General features: G+C 45.8%; 1 protein-coding gene across 1 annotated transcript; it reads left to right on the forward strand.

Annotated features, from left to right (window-relative positions):
• Positions 1-325: 325 nt before the first annotated feature.
• On the forward strand, positions 326-25,386 carry LOC146198644 (oxysterol-binding protein-related protein 9-like). Its single transcript, XM_084592624.1, has 11 exons — positions 326-432; positions 1,841-2,127; positions 3,052-3,081; positions 6,560-6,722; positions 7,915-8,077; positions 9,686-9,770; positions 11,513-11,784; positions 13,439-13,561; positions 15,408-15,499; positions 20,276-20,411; positions 24,991-25,386. Exons 2-11 carry the CDS (start codon positions 1,899-1,901, stop codon positions 25,099-25,101), a joined length of 1,404 nt encoding a protein of 467 aa, XP_084448750.1. The 5' UTR covers positions 326-432; positions 1,841-1,898; the 3' UTR covers positions 25,102-25,386.
• Positions 25,387-27,148: the final 1,762 nt, after the last annotated feature.

Below are 27,148 nucleotides of genomic sequence, written 5' to 3' on the forward strand. Positions count from 1 at the left end.
CAGGCGCAAGTGAGCAAACCGACGTCGAGTGCCTGGCCTTCCCACAACGCCGCTTCTGACAGTCGGCGAATGACGGTAGCTTCCGCTGTCGTTACCGGTGAGCAAACAGGGATCTAGTTGTCGGGTTTGATAGTTTTTCGCAGAAAGATGACTGCCTGAAATGCAAGCTTAGTCGCTACGGAGCATTCAGGCCAGTTTACGACGCAAGTGGCTTGCGACTTGTAAAGCTGAAGTCAGAAACTATGAAGGCCGTACAGCGCTGTCGAGTTATTAATACACCTGTGGACTACAATGCTTCTCTTTCAACGAATTTTTATTGTAACTGCTTAATTTTTTAGGATGTATTCCAAGTGTCCTTATTGTGCCAGTCGCAGTAAAGAGGACAGCAGTCTTCACCCCGGCACATCTTGTGGGCGTGTACCTCAAGACTCTGTAAGCTGCCGCCGGGCAACATGTTAACAAGTTGCATTTCAAGTAGACGCTGCGGAGGAGTTTCATTCGGGAAGTTTGTAAAGGGAGTTTTAGGAGTAGAGATTAGCGGAAGGGAAATCTTTATAGTTTTGCAGGTAATTTTAAGAACTAAAATGATCTAGTTTTTCCAACTTTCTCAATTTTCTAAACTCCTTTAGGGAGGAAAGGTTATAAAGAAATTTTTGCGTCTAATTAAATGCATTTTCGCTTGCGGCACGCAACATGCCTGATTCTACTTTCGCCGCTAGCTTGGCTTATTTAATGCGCTCGTTGTGCGAACTTGGAGATTATCCATTGCCAGAGAAAGGTTCGGGATTTGGCAGGAATTTATATCCTAAGCTGGTAAAGTAATCCAGGCCAAAGACGGTCGATGCTTGGTTCGTGCTCTGCTGAAACTTCGCGACTCTCCAGAAAGTCAGCCAGCATCGTCTCAAGATATCATGCACTTGTGAATAGCACCGATCGTAATACATAACCTTATATATATATTTAAGCGGAAGACACTTAAAAATTCTAGTTGTTTTCTTTGCATCTATAGTACCCATTTTCGCAGACTATAGTTGCTTTCGCATCATTTCCAATGTTTTCAGAAAAAAATAGTGTTTGATCCTAGCTGCTGTCGGTGAAGTTCATTGCTGGTGCGCTGTGATATCACCCGTTGTATTTAGCTGATAGTACTAAAAAAGGTTCTTATTATCTCTAGTGTAGTTTGAATGAAATTCTGTCAATGTAAAGATCATTATCGCCTCTACGCACCGCATGAAGACGAGCGGTCGTAATGTAAGTAGAATTGCTTAGAGTTATTACGTTAACTACAACCGTGTTCCATATGTCAGGGTTCTCAGATTTCGACTACCCCGAGAAAGGAAGGCTGCCGAGTGCAAAATTTCAGCTTTCAATATTCTGCAGTTGCTACAGCCGAGCATCCGTTTGTGCAGTGCTTGCAGTTGGTGCAAAAAATAGCTGACAAAAGCCAATGGATTGTCGCTACTGGCAAACTAAGCAGACTAAGGAAATAGTTATAGCTGGCTTTGCAGGAGACAGAGCTGCATCAAAACACATTTGAGTGGCTTACTGCCCCTGCTTCATCGTCCCTCTTATTATTTAGTGTGTTAGTTTACAATCCCCCCGGGTGCTACGAGGGAGAGCTGTAGCTCATGAGTAGGCAACTGTTTTGATAATGTAGCTCTGAAAATACCGAAAGGTACCCGGGCAGCACACATCACTGGCCCAATATTTCTGCTGTGATGGCAATGTCCAGCTAACATAGGATCAGAGAATGGTCAACATAATGCCAATATCGGACCAACTGTCAGTGCTACCTGGGTAATTGCACAACTCACGTGTTGGCTGTGACGGGCTCACGCAGTTGCTGTTCTGATTGTGGCGGCCGGTGCGACCGAGTCTCGTCACTGTGCGCGGCGGGGATGTCCGGGGCGCCGCCGCCCGGGCCGGAGAAGTCCGCGGACAAGTCACCGAAGGAGAAAACATCAGAAAAGTCCCATGACAGATCTGGCCAAAGCCGCAGCGCCAATAGTTCCTTGATTTCAGGCGGCCCATCGACCAGCAAATCGAACAAGTCGTCCCCGTCGACCAGCAAGAGAAGCCGACGAGATCCACCGGTCGGAGCTGCAGCTTCCAATGACCCTTACGATGGTTAGGCAATTGCTTCTCTTCACGACAGCACCCTTCTTTGGCTATTTCGGTCAGAGTAAGCACTATGCAGGTGCAGAGCGCTAGGCGGGAAAGTATAAAGGCATGCAGCATTTATATTTCCCCGACTTCAGACTCTGTTACCCCTGCGCCTCTGGGAGTGCAGTCTCCTTCGCTGTTGCCTTAGCATCGCGCTATTATCTAGCGGTACTGTTTGGTGCTGACTGGTGTACCCGGTAAGTATCCACAGCATTGCGTCACAACCACGCGAAAAAGGAATTGTACGGAAGAAAGATGTCTTTCATTTCTTGCACCCAGCTTGTGAATGTTGTGCCTCGCATGAGAGCTTGTAACTAGGTTGAGATGGTCACTGCGCCGGGTTATGCGTACCTCTTCAATCAACATCGCAGCTGTGTCCACAAAATTCTCGGGCAGGCATCATGGAACCAAGGGATTGCATTTCAAACCTGTTCACACACGGGCGTATTATAACCTAAGTAATTAACTAAATGTTTTAAGTGCTGTCGTTTTAGGAGTTTTATTATGAAGTGCCAGACCTGAATCGCTATCTTGCTCTGGATATTGACAATGTTGGTCTTTCATCAGTGTGATTAAAAAACAACGCATGTCTCATGAGCCTGCGCAGCGACTCCCTGGTGCGAACATTTCTTGGGTTGATGGGCATTGTTTGGGATTCTAAACAGAGATATGGCAATCTCACGCAGCCCCCACATAAAAGAAGACCGATGGCACTATATTAACTCGCAAATTCATCGATTAGCATTCCGAAAGCTGAGACTGAGATTATATTAGTTGCTTTGATTTTCGAAATGATTACCTATGGAGCTGTAACGCTGCACTAGTGATAAATGCGAGGATTTCCAAAATTTGAACACGCATGTGCCATTTTCGTATTTGCTTTTTCAGTCGCTTGTGAAGAAGAAGAAGACGATGACTGTAAGTAAGCGTTTTGATAACAAGAGGAATAGAACAGACTCGATTCATACTTTTCGCTTTACTTTCCGGGATAAAAGTTTTGCTTTAAGAAATTTTTGTCATAGCCGTTTAGTTCTAGAGATGGAAATGACAGCGTGTTCGGAAAAGAGTGGCCGTTTCGGTATAACCTGATCGGTAGATCGACCGATCAATCAGTCTGTCAGTCGGCAGGCAGTCGGTCGATCGGCCAACACTGCACTCTTTAGATGCACCACATGAGAAATAACACAGGAGTGAAAAAATTTCACGTAATATAAAACAAAGGAAAACGAGCCATTATATTACAAAATTTGCGCTTCCAGTCGAGCCCAGACTTGTTGGTAGACCAAGAAATCTAATATAAAGATGGGCAACCCTTGAGGTTGCCAGCAAACCAAACCAGCTATTTCGTCACCCCCAGTAATAAAACAACACTGCACGTTTGTTAATCTGCTGCGCAACTGCAGCCTTCAGTGGTGGATAAAGAAATGATTCTTAGAGCTACGTACATTTATAGCTATACAGTATCGGGAACCCTGATGTAGTGACGAGGTGATGCTGACAATCAAATGACGTTTAAATCTAACCTCATGAGGTTGCCCACTTCTGTTGATATCTAGCGCTGTGCCTGTTTAACAGCACGCACAAGCCTGCTCCGAGCGTTAAAAATATGGTAACGAGGACTTCTGTCAACATGTTTTTGCAAATGCAAGGACAAGCAAGCATCCGGACGTAAAACAATATGGAGTTTGTCAGCATGTTTATGGCTCAATCATCCGGTCCCTATGCTGTTTGCCTAGATATATAGGGTATTTTCCCGTAACTTTAGCCAACATAATAAAAATTAAAGGCACTTAGGATACGAATAACCAGATGCATAATGTTGGCTAATCTAGAGTAACTTGGTCTATTATTATTTATAATTAAACCAGTTATGATTAATTATTGAAATTTTAAAATATTGGCTACAGACATCGAGTGTGATACGGAGAATTGTAGAGCACCTGCAGACACCACTTGATTGTTTCTGACAAAATATGCTTCACCTAGACACTTCTTCCACGTTTCAAAGAAATCCCGGAAAATATGAAAAGAAAACAATGCCGAGGGGAACCTAAAGTTTCTTACGTACGGCAATGAGAAAACATTCCTTTTTTTTTCTTTAAATACTTCGTTGTGTTTAATTACTACATTATTTAAATATTTGCTGCAGATACCGAGTGTGATATGGAGAATTTCGGAGCACCTTCAGTCATCACTTAACTGTTTCTTACAAAATGTACCTCACATGGTCCTTTTTTTCAGCGTTTCAAAGAAAGGCCGAAAAATATGAAAACGAAAAAGGAAAAAGAATGTCTGCTACAGTGTGAATGTGGCCACGGCGAAGCGAGAAGGCATTACGTCGGTTGAAGGCATTACTTCGGCCTCCAATGTCTTCCAGAGCAAATGCATGCTCTTGGCCGAGCATTGGCAAGCGTTAAAACGTCCTAGAGTGCGAAACGTTTTTGACTCTTCTTCAAAAGGAAAGAAGCGCTCGGCCAGAAGTTTTGATTTGAGCTGTCATGTGATAAACGCAGGAAGCATTGTCGCTTCTTCGTTACCGCAGTCACTCTGCAGCCGACCTTGCTGTTCATCACGAGCTTGATAGCAGCACAATAGATGCCCGCAAGCACCCCTACACTTGGCCCTTTTCTATAATTCGCGGGCTTCCTTTGAAAAAAAAAAAAATAGTTGGGGTTTAGCTCTGGTTAACCTTAGATGAACTGCGAAAACAACGGCGGAAGCTTCTTTTGCCTGCTACATACATTATTCTGCTATCACGCCCTATCAGTGTAAGGTGCTGCTGATTCTGATATCACCCTCCCATATGAAAATATGAAACGAATGACCCGAGTTGGCAGCTCCTGCCCGTGGCATATGGTTAACGTGAATTAAAATGACATGGCAGACTAAATTTTTATGAGGAGACTGTAGCTACGCCTCTTCACGGCGTAGCTGCGGCCACCCAAGGTCTCGCTTTGGCTGTCGTATTTAGACATATTTTGTGCGAAACAATTTAATAAGAGTTTTGTGTAGGCCCTCTGCAACTTTGCATATCACCTTTTGGGTGTGCAACTACTAATTAATAAGTTGTATAATTGAATATATCGGCTCACTAAGGTATATTGAAAACAAGAAAAAAAAAGGCTCAGTTACGGCATTCTGGTGCCAACGTTATGCATCCGTTTTTAGTCGTGTCCGAAGTGCTTTTCATTGTTTAGTTTTGTTTGTGAGGCTTAACGTCTCAAAGCGACACATCCTATGCGAGACACAGTAGTAGGGGGCTCCGCAAAGTTCGACCACCTGCGATTTTTTAACGTGCACTGACATTGCAAAGCACACGGGTGTCTTGCTTTTCGCCTCCATCGAAAAATGACCGCCGTGACCGGGATTCGATACCTAATCCTTGAGCTTTTTATTGCTTAATCTAGGCTCAAATTACGTGGTACAGCCTGTATACGGCACCCTTCATTAATGTAAGGGTGTAGGATAGCTGGTGATGCCATACTAAATTGCTTTAACGATAAAAAGAACTAAGAAACAAAGCAAATATACACAAACGCTCTTTTTAAGTATTGCGCAGTAGTACTTTAGTAAGTCATGCGTTTTTGAAGACGAGCATTGTGTGGAACCTCTTGAGAGCTTGGCCGGGGGCCTTACTTCTTGACATACTTTCTACTTCGCTCTTTCTTCGCCCTTTTTCTAGAAACGTGACACCCATGAGATTTATTTATCTTATCTAAGGCGCACATTTACGTCTTTGCTGCTTGAATAGCCAACGCTAGATAAAGCTCTATGCTTCTACAATTGGGGATCCCAAGTCATACGTTGGGGTGACATATAATATGTCTATTGATGTCTCTATTACTATGTCAATGTCAGGGGCACTGTTAGTGTCTATACATGCTCCTGCCACTTACTGGCCAAGCGTGGCGCAACAATAGATGCCTGAACAGGCCTTGCGCCTAGTGAGAAGAGAACAGCAGCTACACCCTGGCGGTGAAATGATTTGGCGGAGAGGCCCTATTTGTCGCAGTGGAGTGATTTGAATTATCGCGCATTTAAAGAAGAAACCACAACAAAATATATTACCATGTTTGGCAGGGTTTGATATCTGCGATTGGAATCGCCCCCCCCCCCCCCCTCCCCAAAACAAATAATAAAAACAGTGATCTATAAGAGGTAAATTAGATATTTATTTCAGGGTATACCTGCTTCGCAGGGACATCGCTTGCAGCCATTTCTGACGCCTTATGACGGGACGTTGCTTTGAACCTGGCGTTTCGCATCGATCATCGGTTCAGTGGGGTTAACACATTCGCCTCTTGAAGGGCGATAAAATATAGACGCAGCTCGCGGGTCTCGTCCTTGAATGTCAGTGTCGACACGTTTCGCTTGGATCATTACGCGCTCTTCGCAGTGTGTAACGTGGAGAACCAGAGAGGTGTGTTCACGCACTTGCTCTCGCAAGTCCACTTCGGCATGGACTTGACTAAGGTGACCTTGCCCACCTTCATCTTGGAGAAGCGCTCCTTACTCGAGATGTACGCAGACTTTTTTGCTCACCCGGAACTCTTCGTGAGGTGAGTCACGCGAAGGTTATCGCCACTCATTTGCGGAGCAGTACACTTCATTGTTCTGGCAGACGTAATTTTCGAACTAGCTTCAGATTCAGAAACTCATTTGTACTCTCAGCTGTTGGCCATAACACAGACCTAAAGACGCGGTGCACGGACTGCATGAATTCGCCTTGTCTGCATCTAGCCTCTGCCGGAGCGCGATTACTGATTACGTCTTACGTTCTTTAGATTTAACGATGGTGGCAATGTCGCAGATTTCGCAGACCTGTTCCAGCAGGCGTGGTAGCGGCACAAATTGCTGGGTCCCGCCACGGCACATATTCTTTTCCGCTTGAAATACCCGCGGACAGTAGAAAATTAACACTAGAGTCCAGAAGTGCGCAGAAAAGAACCTCCTGCATAACTTGGAAAATACAGCTCAATAATACCCACCGAAAAAGCTGTACGTGCCGTATTTTCATTCTACTGCAAATGCCCTATAGTGTTGACAATTACTGAGCACGATGACCTCATTATTCGCATTAAGAGGCCTGGGTAGTGGCATGAAATTATTATTAGAGGCCGTGGTGATCGACTGTCCGGACCTCGGTGCAGATGAAAAAAAAAAAGAAGTCACACTACCCCTGTGATAGAAAATGTCAATTTTTGTTAAATAACCCTAGGCGGTCGAATTCAATCGGCATCCTACAATCTACTAATGCGTCTCGTAGACCCCTTACCACTTCGGGACATTGAAGTCCAGGAATGCGATGATATAAGTCAACATTGGGTTGCAGGAAGAAAAATTGTACGCATAACGTGGACACAAAGGCAGCAGAGTTGGTAAGCGAACGAACCCGAGTTATCGAAATCTTAGAATGAAGAATGTATGGACATGGGCAGGTCATCAAGATGAATATAAAGATCAATATAACGGTGGTCTTGAAGGCTAACAGAGTGGATTTCAAAAAATGGCAAACGTAGCAGGGCCCGCTACAGAAAGTCGGGCGAGCGAATAATATTACGAAGTTTGTGGATAGAGTGTTTAATTTAACCGCACATAATTTGCCGAGGCTTCGATCCATACTGTAGTAAGACCTATCAAATTATTGCATGTATCATGGTGACATCAAATACAGGCAGATAAATTTCCTGATGATGGTGTATCACGCATGATTGATGGGGCGTGGGGAAACCCGTGCCGCCGTTTGTGCAGTATCGTTGACCGCCGGGACGCCAAGGAGCGCATGGTGGAGGTGGTGCGTTGGTACCTCTCCGCCTTCCACGCCGGCCGCAAGGGCTCCGTGGCCAAGAAACCGTACAACCCGATTCTGGGCGAAATGTTCCGCTGCTACTGGAGAATCGGCGACAAAGCGGGCGTGAGTCCAGCGTGGGTCTTACCGGTTGCGCACGACGGGGCATAGAACGGTCCCTAATTCCTGAAACAATCGCAGGCTCGATGAGCAATAGTTATAAAGTGCGGTTTGTTGTTCACTCGACAACTTATCTGCTACGCCAGTCCTCTTTTCCCCATGTGATAACTGCCCATTGTTAGCCCCACTGACAGCCACTACCACAAAGACGGCCTATTGCCTTTGCGCTGAAGAGTCTGGTTGGTCGCATATGAGTCGACGCATTTTTTTCATATATCTAGCGTTAGTATTGCTACTACCATTACATTTAAGGCTAATGATCTACTACTGCTACACTACCACCACCAATGCCGCTATACGATATACTATACATCTTTTAATGCTCGAAATTGTCAGCACAGCCCTCTACCGCCTGTCTAGAAAGATGAGCACACCCCTCTCCCGCCTGTCTAGAAAGATGATGATCAGGTCAATGTTTTCTCTTTGATAGGGCAGAGGAAAAAAACTGAGTAGTTGTGCCTGGTGGTGGGCTGGACGTCAAAGGTCAACAAAATTCCAGGAGTTTCATTCTTCTGCAATAATTATGACATGTAAATATTCAAGTACTGAGCCACCGACTACTAGTGAAGTGCTGGCTTCTTTGTCGTTACATTATCGACCCTTTAACCTTGCTTCTCTCCTTTCTTCCTTTCCGTCAGTATAATAATCCGGAAGCCCGCCTTTCGACGTGTCAGTTTAGGAATCATGGCCGCTTCGCTTTCTATGCTCTAACCAATACCATTTCTACTATATCTTCTGATACTATCCTGCCACCACCACTGCTGTGGCTGCGAATTCTACTACTTTGACTATCACCACGTACTGCTACTACTATACTGCGGCTTGTAATGCGACTACGAATAATACCACTTTTATCACCGCCACAACTGATACTGCTACTGCTTTTGTTATTACTGCTAACAATTCTGTTACGATAGTACTACGAATGCTAATACCTTTATTATTACTAGTACTGCTGCTGTAGCTATTACTACTACTGTAACCGTTATTACAACTGCTGCTACTATAATACCACTGTCACTACTGCTATATTTAGAGCTGCTGGTACTAAAACTGATACTCGTTTTCTCACCGCCACTGCTACTGTCACCATTGTCTATTAATAATGCTACTAACTACTGCTGCCACGGTGTTAAAGTGCCACAGGTGGTCGAAATTATTCCGGAGCCCTCCACCATGTTGTCCATCTTAGCCATATTGCATTGGAACGTTAAACGCAAAATACCATACCATGCCATACCATACCATGCCAACAATACCATACCATACCATACCATACCATACCATACCATACCATACCATACCATACCATACCATACCATACCATACCATACCATACCATACCATACCATACCATACCATACCATACCATACCGTGCCATACCATACCGTACCGTACCATACCATAACTACAACTATTGCTACTTTTTTGCTACGACCATAAGAGCACTGCGCAGAAGTTAGTGCGCACACGCCTATAGAATACGTGTCCCGCAGCGCGCTATGATTGCATGAAGTGCAGGCAGCTCTATCAGACATCCCGGGTAAGCGCAGGCACCAGTCCCCGATGGACCAGTGCCCTGGGCTACCACGAACGACCTGGCCTTCATCGCTGAGCAGGTATCCCACCATCCACCGGGTAAGTTGTATCCTAATAAATTCTGAACAAGCACAATTTTCAACAAGTTGTTCATGAAATATTTTTTTCGCATATCGGTCCAGACTGAACCATAACAATAAATACATCCGAAAATCACTATTCAGGACGCTTTCAATTTTGTGCCCTTAGTTTTAAAAACAGCACCTGATTGGCTTTCTACAGCAGGCTTAACTGCTCGATGCGGGTGAAGGACAAACTTTAAAAGCTAAATTTTTCGCACATATAAAGGTTAAACAATTGTCTTCAAAATGATACTAGCATGCAGTATCCTATAACAGTCTGCAGTTGCCTCACTATATAAAGTGATGCCCGTGGAAGCTGCACTTGACCGTATAACATAGGGTTCGCAAAAGCTTCTGCAGATGATAAGGCATCCGTGCTCCCTCCATTTTTTATTTATAGTTTCGACACTCAAGCACCTTTGCTTTACAACCTAAATTAAACGCAAGAATACACTGAAAGAAACATTGCCAATAACTCCGATTTTACTCTAGCACCACGTATCTGGAAGCGTCTGTGTTTTTTTCCTTTTTACGCGAAGCTCAATGTACCAGCGAGCTGAAATAAACTGAGATAATTTCATTCACCGCAGCGCAGGCCCAAAAAACCCGCTTCCACAAACTGAAAGATACATTCGGCGCTTTTCTTATACTGCACAAAATGAGCATGGAACGCACTTAAGGCACATACTTAAAAAGCAGCAATAATTTAACGGTTTGCACGTAGACCCACACAGGGTGGTGTAGGAGTTTCGTCAAATGTTGTCAGATGCAATTCCTGCAGAGGGCGACCACGCTTTTTTTAAGGGAAGCTCGGCGAAAATTACGGCAGTCTGGTTTGCTACATGGCTTCGGAGATCCCGTGTTAACAAAGCTTACTTATATTTACTTCTCGAGAAAATGTTGGCCCAATCATTCCGCTAGGGCCCTTTTGGGGCTGTTGGACACAAAGAATGAAATCTTACACATACCTGTGTTGTATCTTTGGTACACATAGCTGCTTCTGAAGGCATGGGCGCGAGCTCTCACATACTCATCACATGACTTGAACATCTGTATAAATTGACTAATCGCGTTTATAGGATTGCACTGTGCATGCATACACGCCGTCAGCTGATGCATAATTTTTGAAGGGTGTTGAAATTTCTCTTCTAATGAGATAATTTTTGAAGGGTGTTGAAATTTCTCTTCTAATGAGCGATCGGCAGACGAAGATCTGAGCTCAGGAGATCCTGGGCTTGTTGTACAAGAGGCACGTTAATTGTGTAAATGATACGACGCCCGATACTCGGGAGGGGAGGGAGATGTTGTAAGAGGGCACGATGGAATCTTAGAGGGAAGCTAAAAAGGGCAGTGCAGCAAGTTACCAGAGCTGGACGGGCTGTTGGGGCAGAATGGGGCTTATGGAAGACTGAAATATAGCAAGCAGGCTTAAATGCGAGGATTATTGGCTTATCTAGCAGCGGATGTCGGTGTAGGTGAAGGTAACGAGCCATTCTGTTACGAGCAAGACCGAAGTGAGCCCATAACGCGTGGGCTCTAGTTAGCCTTAGGTATAAACTTGCCTTGCTGGCTGTCCAAATTATCGCCTGTCCACGTTATCGCCCTCTGCGTTTACAACTTGACTCAAGTGTCCGTTTGAACTTATACCTGTAATACGTTTATGTGTGACCTCGGCGGCTAGCTTAAGGGACCTTTCCTGAACGGCATGCGCGTGCCCAGTGTCCGCCTTCTACGCGGAGCACGTAGCCAAGGGAATCTGCTGCAGCGCCTACATCTGGACCAAATCCAAGTTCCTGGGCATGTCTATTGGCGTGCACAACGTGGGTCTGGGCACCATCCAGTTCTTGCGCCACGACGAGGAGTACACGGTGAACTTCCCCAGCGGCTACGGCCGCTCTATCTTCACCGTGCCCTGGATCGAGCTGGGCGGCACTGTTGACATCAAATGCGAGAAGACCGGCTACAGCTGCACCATCCAGTTTCACACCAAGGTGCACTTTCCAGGGAGAGAATAGGCCCGTTCCCTAGCTCAGCATACTGCTTTTGCGTGGACCATTTGTTGACAACTACTTGTATAGTTTAATCCAGCGTACAGTTATATTGTTGCTTAAGGTATACAAGTTATATACTGCTCCTTCCTGATCGCCTGCACTGCTGAGTGATTGGGTCATAGTAAGCTGTGGTGTACCTCGATTCTATCACGAATGGCGGAAAGGGTTATTATGAGGCAAAGTTGCAACGGCACAGTCATACGGTCATGTGGTGACAATGCCGAAGGCAGCAATCGCTGAGGTTGGCGTTGCACTTCAATGAACTCTTTATTTGGCTGACTTCCGCTCGCAAAAGGGGCGAGAATGTCAGCGGCGGCGATAGCAGCAAACGTGCTCGGTGGTCGCCGAACTACAAATGCCTGTTGCACTCTTCAGCGCTAAATTTATTGACGGCCAAGAAACCTCTATATATAGCCGTTGAAAGGTGGCTAGAACAACCTGGAACAATGTGAGAGCGGATCTGAGTGGCAGATTAGTTATTCGAGATAACTCTCGGGGCATCTTGCGCGACAAAGAAAACGGTGGAGCCGCCAGTTGTGCATGCTCCCCCCCCCCCCCCCCCAGAAAAAAAAACAGCAAATAATAATAAAAAAAACACACACAAAAACAATATGGTCGCGGCATTGCCTATAGGTCATTGTGTACGTTACAAGCAAAGTGATAAGGCCGCATGCTTGCGGCTCTCGGCTGCAAGAAATAAATGTTAAATAGCGACAATACGATACTTGCACTGCAACACTCTTCCTCTATATGTAACTTGGCAACTTTGGGGAAACTAGAGGTGGTTTTAGCGCCGTTTGGGAGGCCCTTACTGACAACGCTATTCGTGACTTGCCGATTGGCGAGGCAGCACTGGGAGATGGAAAGACATGAAGTGATGCACGACAAACAGACAGTGTAGGTTTGGGCTGCACACACACACACACACACACACACACACACACACACACACACACACACACACACACACACACACACACACACACACACACACACACACACACACACACACACACACACACACACACACACACACACACACACACACACACACACACACACACACACACACACACACACACACACACACACACACACACACACACACACACACACACACACACACACACACACACACACACACACACACACACACACACACACACACACACACACACACACACACACACACACACACACACACACACGCACGCGCACGCGCACGCGCACGCGCACGCACGCGCACGCGCACGCGCACGCGCACGCGCACGCACACGCACACGCACACGCACACGCACGCACACACACACACACACACAAATCATGTACTTTCAGTTGGGCGCAGCACAACCTGTTACGCAACGAAGCACAACCTGTCACGATTTCTCGCCCTCTTCAGAACGTGTCGAGAGGGCAACCAGCAGGTGCCGCTTAGTTCGACGGAGCATAGTGACATTAGTAATTCGAAGCACAAGACTACTACTGAAATTCTTAATACTCGTAAAAGGGAGGTATGCTTTGCGGCGTGGCAACATCACGGCAAAACAGAAACGTGAGTGAATGACGTGTCGTTGTTCCCACTCTCTCGATGCAGCCTATGATAGGCGGGCAGAAGCACCAGCTGACGGCGGAGATCTTCCCTCCGAACGACAACCGACCTTTCCTCACGGTGGCTGGCGAGTGGAACGGCGTCATGACGGCGAGGAACATCAACGGGGTGAGGACGCTGTTGCCTTTCTCATGCATCCGCGCCATTCCTTGCTTGCTCGCGCAATTTTTATCTTCTGCCGCCATAGCCTCAAGTGAGGCTAAAGTTAGTAAATAAGTGAATAAATAAACAAACACTGGACACCTCAGCGTCGCCGAAAGAAATGTTAATGTCATTGAGAATGCTAACGAAAGGCGAGATATTTCTGAAGTAAATGGGGCGAAGGAAAATGCGGATATATTGACATGGTATCTTAGATATTCATGGTTACAAGAAAGACAGTGTAGGAATAGAATCGTGCAAAGAGAGCAACTTTTTTTTTTTTAGTGGACGGCATTCGACCTTTATACGAAAGCGGCGCTTCTTCATTTAAATTTCCCGCCTACAGTGGAATACAGATGCGCGTCCTTCTTGGTGCAGTGATCCTCTTTTCGAGAAGAGTCAATGCCTCTTTGCTGCACCCTTTTACAGGCGCCCTGAAAAAAAAAAAAAAAAAAAAAAAAAAAAAAAAAAAACATAAGCGGTGGTTCAGCCCGGATATACACGCGGAATCATGCTTATTATAATAAGACCTTATGATGGCTTTGGGCCTATGGAGAGACCTATGAAGAGGCCTATGGTGGCGCCTCACGCAGATTTTAATTGATGCAATGTCAGTCAGACAGTACTTCAAAGAAGCCGCTGTAAGATATAGTGGAAGTAATCAAACTTTTCGGATCAGCACTTGACTGGCTTTTCCATATTCAGTCCTTAAAACAATACAATATTTTTAGTCCTCTTATACGAAAGTCAAATATGTATAGTGGTTCCTGTATAAATGTAGTATATTTTGACTGCAACAAAATGAAATTTAGAAAGCAGTGGGCAGCTAAGTGGATAGCTTGGCCTCGGTCGGAAACCCACTGTCAGCGAAGTCTCTCTCTTTCTTTAAACCGGTTGCTCGAGAGTTCACGGCCAACCCGTGAGATCCAAGAATACGGGCCGCAATGCTTGTTTGTTGAGAAAACAAGGAGATGTCCTTTCGCCACATTTTGTCTCGCATCAGAAACAAGATGGTCTGGTCACGCGTGCATAGGAGTGTAGGATCTTTCATTCAACCGAAGGTGGGCCTTCGAAGCTGCGCTTCGTGCGCAATACCCGTAACCGGCAATCGCACACACCTCGATGGCTGCTTACTGTCCCCGACTAGTCGAGTAAAGAAGCCCCACTTCCAGACTCGTATGAATTGCTCATGAGTTTGCGACAGGGCTTTCACAGTTGGGAGATTGATGCACGGTTATGTGTGTCGAATGCCTAGCCTACATCATCTATAGTCCCATCACACCCTTAATCGCTTGGGCTGGTTGTACGTCCTCCACTTCTGGAAGACTCTCTGCAAACGGGTCTTCAACAAAGAAGAGGACTTAGCCGTGGCGTTAATGATAAGTGAAGGGGTTAAAAGCGGAGATGACATCCCACCCTCGTGCAAAAATATTCACTGTGCATATTCCGAATAAAAGCAGCGTTTCGTAGCATCCAAGTTGTGACTGTAGTCGGCATCAGCGCAGCGATAAATGTGCAGTCATTTTTTCACCGCTCTCGATTCATTTCTTTCCTCATTTAGGGGCATTCTGTCTTGGAATACGTCATCAGTGTCGCGAGTTGCCATTTCTCCTCTATGAAGGTAGCCCCCAGGGTTGAGATTTAGGTAGTAAGGACTCGAACCAAAAAGTTCGTTGTTCCATGCACAGTGGCGTGGTGGCTGGCAGGCGCACATGTTAATGTGGCCGAGAAATGCCTTCTTGTGTGAATGTGTATTATCCTAAATGTACCAAATCAGAGTCAGCAGGTGCTCCCTCCTTATATTCCCCGACAGAATGAAGTTACCTTCGTCGACACTACCAAACTGCCCATCACCAAGAAAATTGTTCAGCCAGTCAAGGAACAGGAGGCAAACGAGTCACGCAGGTAAGTGATGGGCTACTGAGGGTCGTGCCTATATATATATATATATATATATATATATATATATATATATATATATATATATATATATATATATATATATATATATATATATATATATATATATATATATTGCTGTGCTACTGATGACGATGAGAGGTTGGGTGGCAGAAGAGAAGGAAGAGCCGGTGGCATTTGGAGTTAGCAGGCCTCACCTTGCTCCGTAGCATGTCCTCTACCTACTCATGAATGACTTTGCGCTCAGATAGGGACACGCGATATGGCTTTTGACGGATGGAACGAGCCGAACCAGTGTCAATGGTAAGCGTTCGAGAAACAGGGCGAAAGGTTGGTCCGTTTCTTTGAGAAAAGTCAAACATAGGAGGAAAGGGTGGAATGATATCCTCAAGAGTACGGCGTTGAGGTGAGCTCAGATCGGCGCTGATCATGTAGAAGAATGAGGATTCATCAGCAACCTGAGGTACGGGGGCAATTGTAGCATCTGTGACCAAAGCAACGACGCGGGGCGCATTGGGTTCACATGAAGTAAGCATCATACCAGTTGGTAAAACTACAGGCTCTGACGAAGGGTTCATTGTCCATAACGTGGCACTACCATGGTGCACAGGGATTATACAATGAGGAACAATATTTTTTTTGAGGCATGCTGAGTGAATTGGGTGCACACTGCATGAAATGTAGTCTGGTCAATTAGTGAAGTGGACACTGGGACGAACATGGCAGACAAGGTTCTGTGTCTTCATTAATACTAAAGACTGTTTCTTTGCTGTGGCAGCTTTCATAAAGACTCGGCAGATAAGCGCCGTCAAAATAAAGCTCTGCGTAGCGTGTGGTAGGACGACAAATTGGACTTGAAAAATTGCACCACTCACAGACACTTCAGTACTACACACATCCAGAGGCCGGAACGCCTCTCTACTCACACCTCAAAACGTTGAAGCACGATCGTATTCAAACATCACTTCGCGTACCAACAAGCGCCGAAACTCATTATTCATCACAGACACAGTTGCACCCGTATCCACCAAAACTAATGCGCACACTCCATCAGTGAACTCACGATTTTTGTGTTTGAGCATTACTTTTGAAAGAGGGATATTTGCGCTGCACATTTCCAGCGGCCTCACGCCCATTGGTCGCGCTGGTTAGTTTTCCTGACGAGGTGACACGGAGCGCTGCCGTGGCGATGGGGAACGGCGCACACGGAAAGCAGGTGGGGGGTAACACTTCGATCAGATGCGAGGAAATGGTCGCGCAGATACTCGTTCGGGACGTTCGGGTAATATCCACGCGTAGCATATGATTGCCGCAAAGCAGGTCCATATTGACGATTGTTGGGTACTGTTTGAGGCGCCCGGCGTTTATAGCGAGGCGGCAGCCTACTGCGGCAGTACCCGGCGATGTGATCTTCGACGTCACAGTGGTAGCAGATCGGTGCTGGAGGTATAGAATGCTGCTGTTGATAAGAGCGAGGAATAGCAGCACGCGTCGTAGTCGTGGCGGATTTCGCGTAGTGCTCAGCAATCCTGGTAGGTTGGATTGAACATAGGGAATTACGTGAGACGAAGTCACACCTTTGAGCATCGAGCATCGACGAAGTCGGGTGGGCGAAAGGCAAAGGCGGATAGTCAATCGAAGCTGCAGATTGAGGAGCTTAGAGAAAGGAAGCGCTGCAATCGCTTGTGGTGGTGAAGAAGCCGGCCCTACAGAGACTCTGTGGCCAGAGACCTCAGCAGAATCATTCTAGTGAAGTGGGTTGAGGTGTAGAAGTTCAGAAGTGCACCTGTGTCAGCGCCTGTGTCTTTGTTTCCTTTCCTTCGTGTTTCGTCCCGTTCCTTGCGCTGTTTTATTTCATTGTGTAGGCGTTCTCGCATTATTTTCCGGATAGTCGTCGACGGAAGATCTAGTAGACGATCGTCATCAAGGCTGGTCATGGTAGATACGTTGGCCAGCCGCCCAATTTTCGGCACAATACGACATGTGTTTTGAGGGCTTAACTGTACGGATGGGTGTAGTGACATCGGAGACAGTGTCAAGATTTATCTTTGGCAGCTAAGAAATTGTACACGTCATCCGCGATGCCCTTCAAAAGATGGCCGACTGTCTTCCTCGAGCATGTTTGAACTGACGCATTTGCATTATCGGAGGATCTCTTCAGGATAGGTGGTGCAAGTTTCACCGGGCAATTGAGCTCTTAGGGAAAGGTCTGCTCAGCCCGTTCTTCCGCTCGCAACAGAGTCGCCAAAACGCTGTTTTAACTGTGGCAAACCGTTCCCAAGTCATCAAATTGTCCTCGTTATTCTCAAACCAAATCACCGCCGTACGAGTTAGAAGGAAAACGTCATTAGCTATGTGACAGGGTCCCACCGGTTGTACCGACTAACTCTTTGGTAATGAGTTAACCGCTCCTCAACGTCCTCAGCCTCTTCTCCTGCAAACGGCCGTGGTTCCTGGTAAGGCTGAGACAGAACAGGGGTGGCGGGGGCAGGTCTATCGCCAGCCTGGACTATAATTGTCACTTGCGTGACCTATATATATATTTATTTATTTACAAAATACTGCGGACACTGAGTCCAAGCAGGGTGGGTGAACAAGTCAATCAAGGTACAAAAGAAAACGCAACACTTCAAAAAAAAAAAAAAAAAGACAACACAGTATAGCAGCAATTGGTTAAAACTCAAGGGACAGTGGATTAACTAGCTGATTCCAATCTGTTATTGTGCGTGGAAAGAACGAAAATTTGTAAGTGTCTGTTCTAGCGAATATAGGGGTTAGGGGACTGGGATGGTGTTGACGAGTTTGTCTGGTTGTTGCCGGCGTTAAGTATGATGATGGATCCAAACCGAGTTTGTTATGTAATAACTGATAAATAAACTTTAATCTAAGCTTTCTTATTCGATGTTCAAGTAGTTCAATTTTATTTGTCTCCATTAAAGTGGTTGGGGAGTCAGACCTTGCATATTTATTAAAAATAAACCTGACAGCTCTTCTCTGTATTCTTTCCAGATTTTTTACGTTAGATTTAGTATACGGGTCCCACACTATGCATGCATATTCCAGTTTAGGTCTGATTAATGAACAATAACAAAGTAGCTTAATGTTAGAAGGAGCATTTTTTAGTTTGTCTTAAGCAGCACAATTTTCTAAATGCAGCAGAGCAGATATTGTTTATGTGCAAGTTCCACGATAGATTGCTACTTATGGTTACTCCTAGGTATTTGTAGTTGGATACTTGTTCAAGAGGGAGAGAGCCTAATTTATATGTGTAGCTATGACGTATGGTTTTTCGAGTTATCGGCATATAAACACTTTTATCAGCATTCAGAATCATGTCCCATCGGTCGCACCATTCGGAAACGTTGTTCAAGGCACTGTCCAGGTCACATTGATCTTCCCTATTTGTAACTTCTCTGTATAGAATACAATCGTCAGCAAACAATCGAATTTGCACTGGTGGGTTAACAACTTCAACAATATCATTGACATACAAAAGGAAAAGCAGAGGGCCCAGAACGCTTCCTTGGGGAACACCGGATGAAACTGGGAGAGAGCCCGAACGTTGTCCCCCCACTTCAACAAACTGTTTGCGGTCTTTTAAGTATGCATTAATCCATGTTAGTAAAATATCAGGAATGCCAATTTCTTTCATTTTAAAAATTAGTTTATCATGAGGAACTTTGTCAAATGCCTTGCTAAAATCCAAAAATATTGCATCGATTTGGCCTTTATTATCTATAGAGGAAGCAAATGAATTTATTACTGTAATTAGCTGTGTTACCGTCGAGAGCCCTTTTCTGAACCCGTGCTGGAACGCGAACGCGAATCGCGTGCTGAACGCGATTTTTTTCTAAAAATTCGTTCATACAATGTGCAACTATATGTTCTAATAGTTTAAAGCATGGGGACGTCAATGATATTGGACGGTAGTTCTGCAAGAGAAGACGGTCTCCTTTTTTATAAACGGGAACAATTCGGGCTGTCTTCCAGTCATCGGGTATTTTACCCAATGACATTGAAGCGCGAAAAATTATTACGAGGAATTGAGCCAGAGTTTCGGCATAGCGTTGCAGAAATGCGTTTGGAATGTTGTCAGGGCCACATGACGTTTTGGTTTTCAAGTTCAGCAACATTGAAAGGACACCAGGATAAGTAATAAAATTCACTTCGGCGGGGTAATACACTCGGCTATTGTCGGTACCTATGCTCGGGGCAGAAAATACACTTTGAAAATAACCATTAAAATGTTCAGTAATAGCCTTTGGATCACATACCGTAGTGTTGTCCACCAATATTTGTGTGACTGCTTTCTTTTTTTCACTAATGTAATTCCAAAACTTACTTGGCTCGGTTTTTATAAAGTTTTGAAGGGATGTGTTGAAGAAATAATCTTTTGAATCACGTAAGGCACGTGCTAGATTGTCCAGTAATTCCTTTAGCACATCAGGATCTGCGCGTTTTCCTTTCCTTTAGCACATCAGGGCTGCGCATGCTCTAAGTGCGCCTTTTTTTTTTCGCTCAAATAAAAAAAAAAAAGGTCAGGAATTGATTTGACATGATGCCGATTGGACACCAGTTGACCTGTCCACTCTTGGAACGTACCATCGGCTTATAGCAAACACACCTACAAAAGCGGATTTAAAGCTTTATTGCACCGACAACTGCGATAGCGCTTTGCGGTGTTACAAGGCGATGATCGTATCTGTGGACTCTGGCACATGTCCCATGCAGCCCATTAAGCACGCTCCCTTCGTCGCGCAGGCTGTGGAAGGACGTCACATTGAATCTCCAGCGCAAGGATGTGGACAAGGCCACGGAGTTCAAGTCGATGCTTGAGGATCAGCAGCGCAAAGAGGCGGCGCAGCGCAAAGAGACCAACACTGCGTGGAAGACCAAGGTGAGAGAGCGTCGGCAGACCTCTTTGGTGAATGATCGCAGACCACAGAATCCGCGCAAAACTACCAGAACAAGCTCGCTCGAGTCGTAGACATGAAAGTTTCTGTATACACGCGGACATCAGCTGCAGCGGAAAAACACAAGCACAAGTGACTCGTGATTAGAGCAGAAAAATTGCGATACGTAGCGCTATCGTTGTACACGTCTATAGCGAGAGTGTGGAGCATGTTCTATTTTCTAAAGAAGGGGTTGCCTTGCAGAAAGCAGCCCATTCCGATGATGGCGCATCCGAAAGACTGCATTTTAAACTAAAGCTCATGCCTTCCTGAGTCGGCAAAATAATGCGCCGATTTGACACCGCAAACGGCTTATTCCGCATTTTTTTTTTTTTTGCTGGAGTTTAAAGCAGTGGTATCTTTATCGTAGGTATTCTTTTAAATATTGGCTGGACGATTTACTGTGAAAAGCAACGTGCTGCAGTGCCTATACGTCACAGGATGGCGTGCTTTAAGCGTTTGCCATCCGGTGATAGGTGCAGTTGGCATGAATCTGCTACGACCTAAGCTGCCATGAATCGACGAGAAATCCACCCTTTAGCAAACTGTGTACTTTGAAGGAAGTATGGAATAAAGACAAGAGCGCTAGTTGCAGCATCAGCTCAAACAATAAAAGAAATTGACTCATGTGCTCAGCAACGTTGGCGACGGTTTCGATAAGCAACGCACAAGCTATAGTTTAAGATTCAAGCTTTCGGTCGTTCTGCTTTCTACCGGCCACCGCCACCTTGGAAGATGGAATGTGCTTGGCACCCTTGTTGTCGGCGATCCCGGCAACACCAGCGCCGCGTATGACAATTTTTCTGCTCCGGACAGAAGCCACTTGTGCTAATCCTGCACAAGTATGTTGCAGCTGTACCCGCACCGTGAGTGCCACGCAACACTCATCGCTCGTGGAGAGTAGATGAATGGAAATGTACGCGAAATCAAACAGAGGCCAAGGGTCGTTGTCTTAACTGCTCTATTTTGAGAGGTCGTCTATATGTTTGAGACAGGTATCTGCTAAAATCAGTAGCATGTTCTTCAAGGAGCTTAGCTTGATTGCTTTGAGCACAATGGGCGGTAATCTGCCTCATTTCCGAAATATTTTACGAACTATGCGTACTATCTGCGTTTGTCGGTGCTAGAAAAATGCCAGAATGAGTGTTTTTGAACTGTGGTTTAAATTTGCATATTTGCATGTTTTCCATCAGTCATCCGAGCTTCAGCCCTTAGCACAGGCGTGCATGCGTTATGTTCTCTTAGTCGCTTGAACATCTTTCTTTCTTTCCTATGTTAGACTCTTCATTGTGTCCACTCGGTACCTGCCATTATACCATGGTTTTTATTGCACCACATTAGAAGTCCCGTCGGTAAGAAAACACGTACTCTGCCACGTAATTCCTATTGTCTGGCACGGGGTGTGACTTCAGTATCACAACAGCGGTAGCGCGCCACGGCGACAGTCAGCAGCTGCGCAGGGGCTTGGAGATACGCGGATGTGTGCCAATGCCTCAGCGTACCCAGATGGCATGAGCCCATAAGCAGAACATTCGGGCATACTGGGGAATACCTGGTGAACGAGGCTCTTGCTGTTGCACTTGGGCACGTGTTGTTACTGAGTCCTCCCGACTCCCCACCCCCTTTTGAGATTTTCATGTGACGTTGTAACCAGCGCACTATCTTCTGCCGAAGCCAGTGGACGAGGCTCTTGCTGTTGCACTTGGGCACGTGTTGTTACTGAGTCCTCCCGACTCCCCACCCCCTTTTGAGATTTTCATGTGACGTCGTAACCAGCGCACTATCTTCTGCCGAAGCCAGTGGACGAGGCTCTTGCTGTTGCACTTAATCACGTATTGTCACTAAGTCCTCCCGACTCCCCACCCCCTTCTGAGATTTTCATGTGATGTTGTAACAATCGCACTATCTTCTGCCGAAGTCAATGTCGGCTTTTCCTCGTGGAAGGGGTAAGGCAGGATCTAAAGGGCTCGAAACAGAATCCAACAATTAAATTTTGATAAATGGCCTCTTTTGTGCGTGCGCACAGTTATGAAGATGACGTCTTCTTCCAATCACACTGGACTTCAACTTTGCCACAATTTGTGAATGAAAAAAGCAAACCCGTCACATAGCGATCAAATATTTCGGTTGGGCCCTGCGTGGAGCGTGACGAAATGACAACCAGACAGCGCTTAGACCGTACACCGCAAGGGGAAAATTCTGTGCATGCTTTGCGGCGACTGCTTCTTCCTCGCACCATGACGGCGGGTAATTAAATAGGCCTGTTGGTAGTGAGCCTGTTTGTGCATAGTGGTGTATTTTAAGGATAAGCAGTGCGTCAGATGCATCCGCTACCTGGTGCATGGATCCAAATCGTGCCATGCAATACATTTAATAGATGGAACATTTCGAATGGTGTGCAACCATGCACGAGGATTGGTCATTGACGCATGCGTGAGTTGTTTGACGACATGTCGGTTTTATGCCATCTGAATGCGCGGGGTATGTTTTTAAAACTCCACAGCGCAGTAAGCTTGCTCAGACAGAGGTATAAGAACAAAAAAAAAGTAATAAAAAGCTATCTTGGTAACTTCCCGCTAGCTCACTCCTTTATGCTAGACCAAGGAGACCAAACGGAAAGCCTAATTTGAAAAACGCATCAAGCCTCAGAATTGCTTGTCTCATGTAAGTACATCGCTTCAGGCTGCTCGCCAATGTGGTAAAGCGAAAGGCGGGCAGACAACGAGCGGCTATCTTTCAAGAAAGAAGACACGTCGCGCCATCTTTGCAGCAGTTGCATAAACTCAGTGTTTTACAACAACATGCAGGGGATTTTCTTGTGCAGTAGTAGCAGTAGGGCGCATCGATTCACTTGCCACCGCTCTAAACGCATTCCAGGCACTTTCGGAATTTTTCGAAAACGGTCGTTGGATAACCGTCGGTAGCAGTGATTTTGTCAATACATTGTAAATGTCCACAATGACTCTGCGAACGAAGCACAGGGCGCACTGTGGCAAATCATTCCCGCAAAAAATTTTCACTATGGGAGGTACTCAACTGACGTTACTTGCACCTTTTTGTGGCGCCTTCCACAGCCTCCGCAGTGCAAGCCAGTATAGATAACGAAAAACTGATTAGATACTCTTACAGTCTTTCGCCGTACGTCATGCATCACAAAATGGCTGCCACTGCATACTCCTTCGTCGCCGTACCCCAGAATTGAGATGTCAGGTAAAAAACATGTTGGTAAGAACACCCGCGTGAGTTGGTATCAAAATAGGGATGTAGCATTTCTTTATGCAGCGTTCAGGGTGCTGTCATACTATTTCGCTTTCCATTTGACATCTGCCTGCTAATCAAATTGCAGGCTAGTTTTTGGTAGGATTCGAAATTACGACCTATGCACCTTTAATTGAAAGCCGTTAATTGTAAGATTGTATGTGTAGGTGTCCACCAAGTAGTGCGCCTCGCTTTTCCTGAAAATCGACTGAAACAAAAATATTTATAAAATATTCATAAGATAAAAAGGTGGTGTTAAAGGCGCTATTACGTTTGCTCTCAAGACAATTAAGCTTGAGCGTCCACGTATTGTAAAAATTATGGCGCTGAAAGTTGCTAAAGCAATCTTTTTAGACACATTTCGGCGCTTGTCCAAGCCGTGTGTTGCTGAATTTATTCATGAAGGTACCATGATCTGTGATGGTATCGCAATAGGGAAGGCTCAGCACGTAGGCTAGCGCGGCCTTCCATCTGCGGTTTACCGCCTTGGAGTGGCAACTCAATCAACTCGCCTGCGAAGTTGGCTGCGCAGCCGTAGCCTTGCTTCTCTCCTCACCAGATGAAGAAAATGTGAGTGATGGACACGATTAGCGAAGTAGCCCATGACTACAGCGAGGAGAGATTATTCGGTAGCAACATCATATGCAAATCAAAATAGACATATACCGAATTTTATGAATCTAAGCATGCTTCCTCATTTTGGTCATCGCGGTGCTGAGAATTGAGTAAATACGGAGCATAAGAGGAAGAGCAGTACCACGGTGGGCAATATCAAAAGTGAAAATGGTGGCGTATGTCAGCCTCTGACAACTGGCGAGAAGGTCTAGGCTCCCTATTCATTTCGAAGCAGACTGGGTTTATCCGGCTAATCACGCAAGGCACGATTAATCCACGTGGCACATACGTCATTGCTGAGGCCAGATTCACTAGTTTCATGCAAGAAGACATAAAATTGAGTATCTTTAAATTAGATGACGTCACGAAACCGCCTACCAATCAAGGCCTCACCACGTCACCTGCTGGATGCATCCTTATTGTTCAAATGTCAAATGCTGATGCTGCATCAATACCTCCTATTTGTGTGATTTACGCCACGAAGTAGTGATTTCGCACTAATAAAAATAATAAACTAATAAGAAAATTACAATAAAGGATTCCATAACTATCCTGGCAACTCAAATTCGACTTAACGCGTGTTCGCCAAATGGCCAACCGCGCTACTTCTTAAGGCTGCAGTTAAATGATCTTTTTTCTTTTTGGTCGCAGTTGTTTGAGCCACAGGGAGAAGAGGCATGGATCTACAAGACTCCGCTCTACAAGCGAATGGCCAAGAAAACCCCCAAAGACTTCAGCAATGCCACCTCCACGGCTTCATGATCAGGTGCAACCTCGGAAACCTCTGAAAAGAACAGCTTGAGTGCTTTTGGGGATTCGTCTGGACGTTTCCGACTGCCAGATGACCGCCGTCATCTTAGCTCGTGGCGTCCGACCGAAAGGCCCGCCCCCGACATTTGCTTTGGATCTGCACAGAGCATTTTATAGACAAGCCTGGCGCCAGTGCTGCCTCACAAATGTGCGCATATTTTCGGAAATGGCTGGCTTATTTTCCTTTCCGCCTCCTATAAATTCATTTTTCACTAGAAACTCGGGGGGCTAGCCCAGTGTGCTGACTAGTAATAGTAAGCAATCGCACGAAAGCGCTGTTGGTGGCATCTGAAGGTTGTGCTAATAAATTAGGCTTCTTTTGGATGCAGTTGCTCACGTTAAATGCTGCTCACTTTTTGAAAGCTGCTTTAGTGGCAGCCATCGGGACCGTACGCAGGCCGCTCGTCTTGGCCTCTCGCTGCTTCTCCAAGCAAGGCCGAGGTAGGCCGCGCCTGGTTTCCTGACTGTGCTCGTCTCGTGCATCTATAATACGGCGAAAGCATGCGCAAGGGAATCGCACTGCCTGAGAGCGCACATGTAGCCTCCACTAGAGCTCCCAGGGACGAAATACCGTCCACCACACGCTAGGTGCCTGCTGCAGATGAGCTTCGCCGGACATTGCCAAGCCATGCTAAGTCGAGAAGCTCGTTTAAATAAGCTTGCGTTTTTATTGCAGACCGGTTCCGATAATTATCTACTAAACCAGCATTACCTGTCGTTCTGTTATTACACTGGAAGTGCAGATTTTTGTGTGCCTAGGCAGCTGGGTGCGGTTTGCGATTATTGACGCAAATGCGGGCTTGTGAAAAGCTTGAGAAAATAAACACACTTCAAGGATTCCAAAAAGAGGGTTCCGGAAAGTGGCCATCTAAGATATACATTAATAGAGAAGATGCCACTGAGCGTACATGCCGTGCAGAAGTCCCCAAAAGTTAGCTGGAAATTTGCATTTTTGATAACTCCCGCCTCCACGTCACGCGGTGACCTTCGGTGCCATGCGTTCGCCAGAGTTTACGAACATTACAGCACAGATGACGTCGCTGCAGAGACGAGTTGTTGCCGAGTGCTATGATTGGTTTGCCGCGCCGCAGCGAAAAAAGCGGGGTGGTCAACCCAGCAGGACACCGCGGCGCGCCTACGTACCTTACCCCTCCCTTCTCTGTTTAGCTCATAGCGAACGGAGGTTAGGTTTGATTTGGTTTATGCGGTTTAACATCCAAAAAATTTGCAGTGGCTTAGCTTAGCTATAACAAAGATATACGTAGCGAAAGGTAGGAGTTTGCTTGGTTGAACTCTGTTATTCGATATGTTAAGCAGTTGTGACACTGTCGCGGTTTTCGATGTGTGTAAAGCATGTTTATTCAATGTTACGCTTTATAGACGCGAAGATCGATCAGTGGTCTGCAAAGTAGCTTGCCAACGTCTAAAGCTTGGATACACAGTATCTAGACGGGATGGTTCCTCATTGGCACACAAAATCAATGACTATTTGCCATTGAGTAGTCTGGATGTGAGAATACGATGCCAAATTAATGTCGAACTTCACCTTCATCCATTCGCTGAGCTTCGACTTATGTAATCTGTACATTTGGACGGCCTTCTTCTTGTTCGGCATTGAGTCGGCGTCTTTGTCGATCCGAGGCTTGGCGCCGGCGCTTAGCGAGACGTTCTTCCCGCTCTTCAGTCGTCTCCGGCGCTTGTTTAGCCTACCTTCCCTGCTTTGTTCGAATGTTGCCGGGCATCTTCGTGTCATGCGATGACTTTTGGATCCGTCGATGCTTCTATCGCGTAGCCTCCGCTGATTCCGTTCACAGTACGTGCACTATTCGTCCGCCGCTTCATCCACCGTGCGTCTGCAAGCTAGCGCACGCGCCGCGGGCTATATTCTCAGGTGTGTTGTGGGCAACAATGGAAGTGGCTTAGCTCAGCTAGGCCAGGATCATCACGATCACGATAATCCCGCGCGATGATCACGATGAAAACGATGATGAGCATAGCG

The sequence above is a fragment of the Amblyomma maculatum genome, chromosome 2 (genome assembly GCF_055883805.1).
Source record: "Amblyomma maculatum isolate TAMU_Amacu chromosome 2, ASM5588380v1, whole genome shotgun sequence".
Lineage (NCBI taxonomy): Eukaryota > Metazoa > Arthropoda > Arachnida > Ixodida > Ixodidae > Amblyomma > Amblyomma maculatum.

Coding starts and splice junctions, on each gene's coding strand:
- LOC146198644 (XM_084592624.1), top strand. CDS start 1,899: ATGTCCGGGGCGCCGCCGCCCGGGCCGGAGAAGTCCGCGGACAAGTCA. Junction 9,771..11,512: donor GGTATCCCACCATCCACCGG/GTAAGTTGTATC, acceptor GCGCGTGCCCAG/TGTCCGCCTTCTACGCGGAG. Junction 15,500..20,275: donor GAGGCAAACGAGTCACGCAG/GTAAGTGATGGG, acceptor TTCGTCGCGCAG/GCTGTGGAAGGACGTCACAT.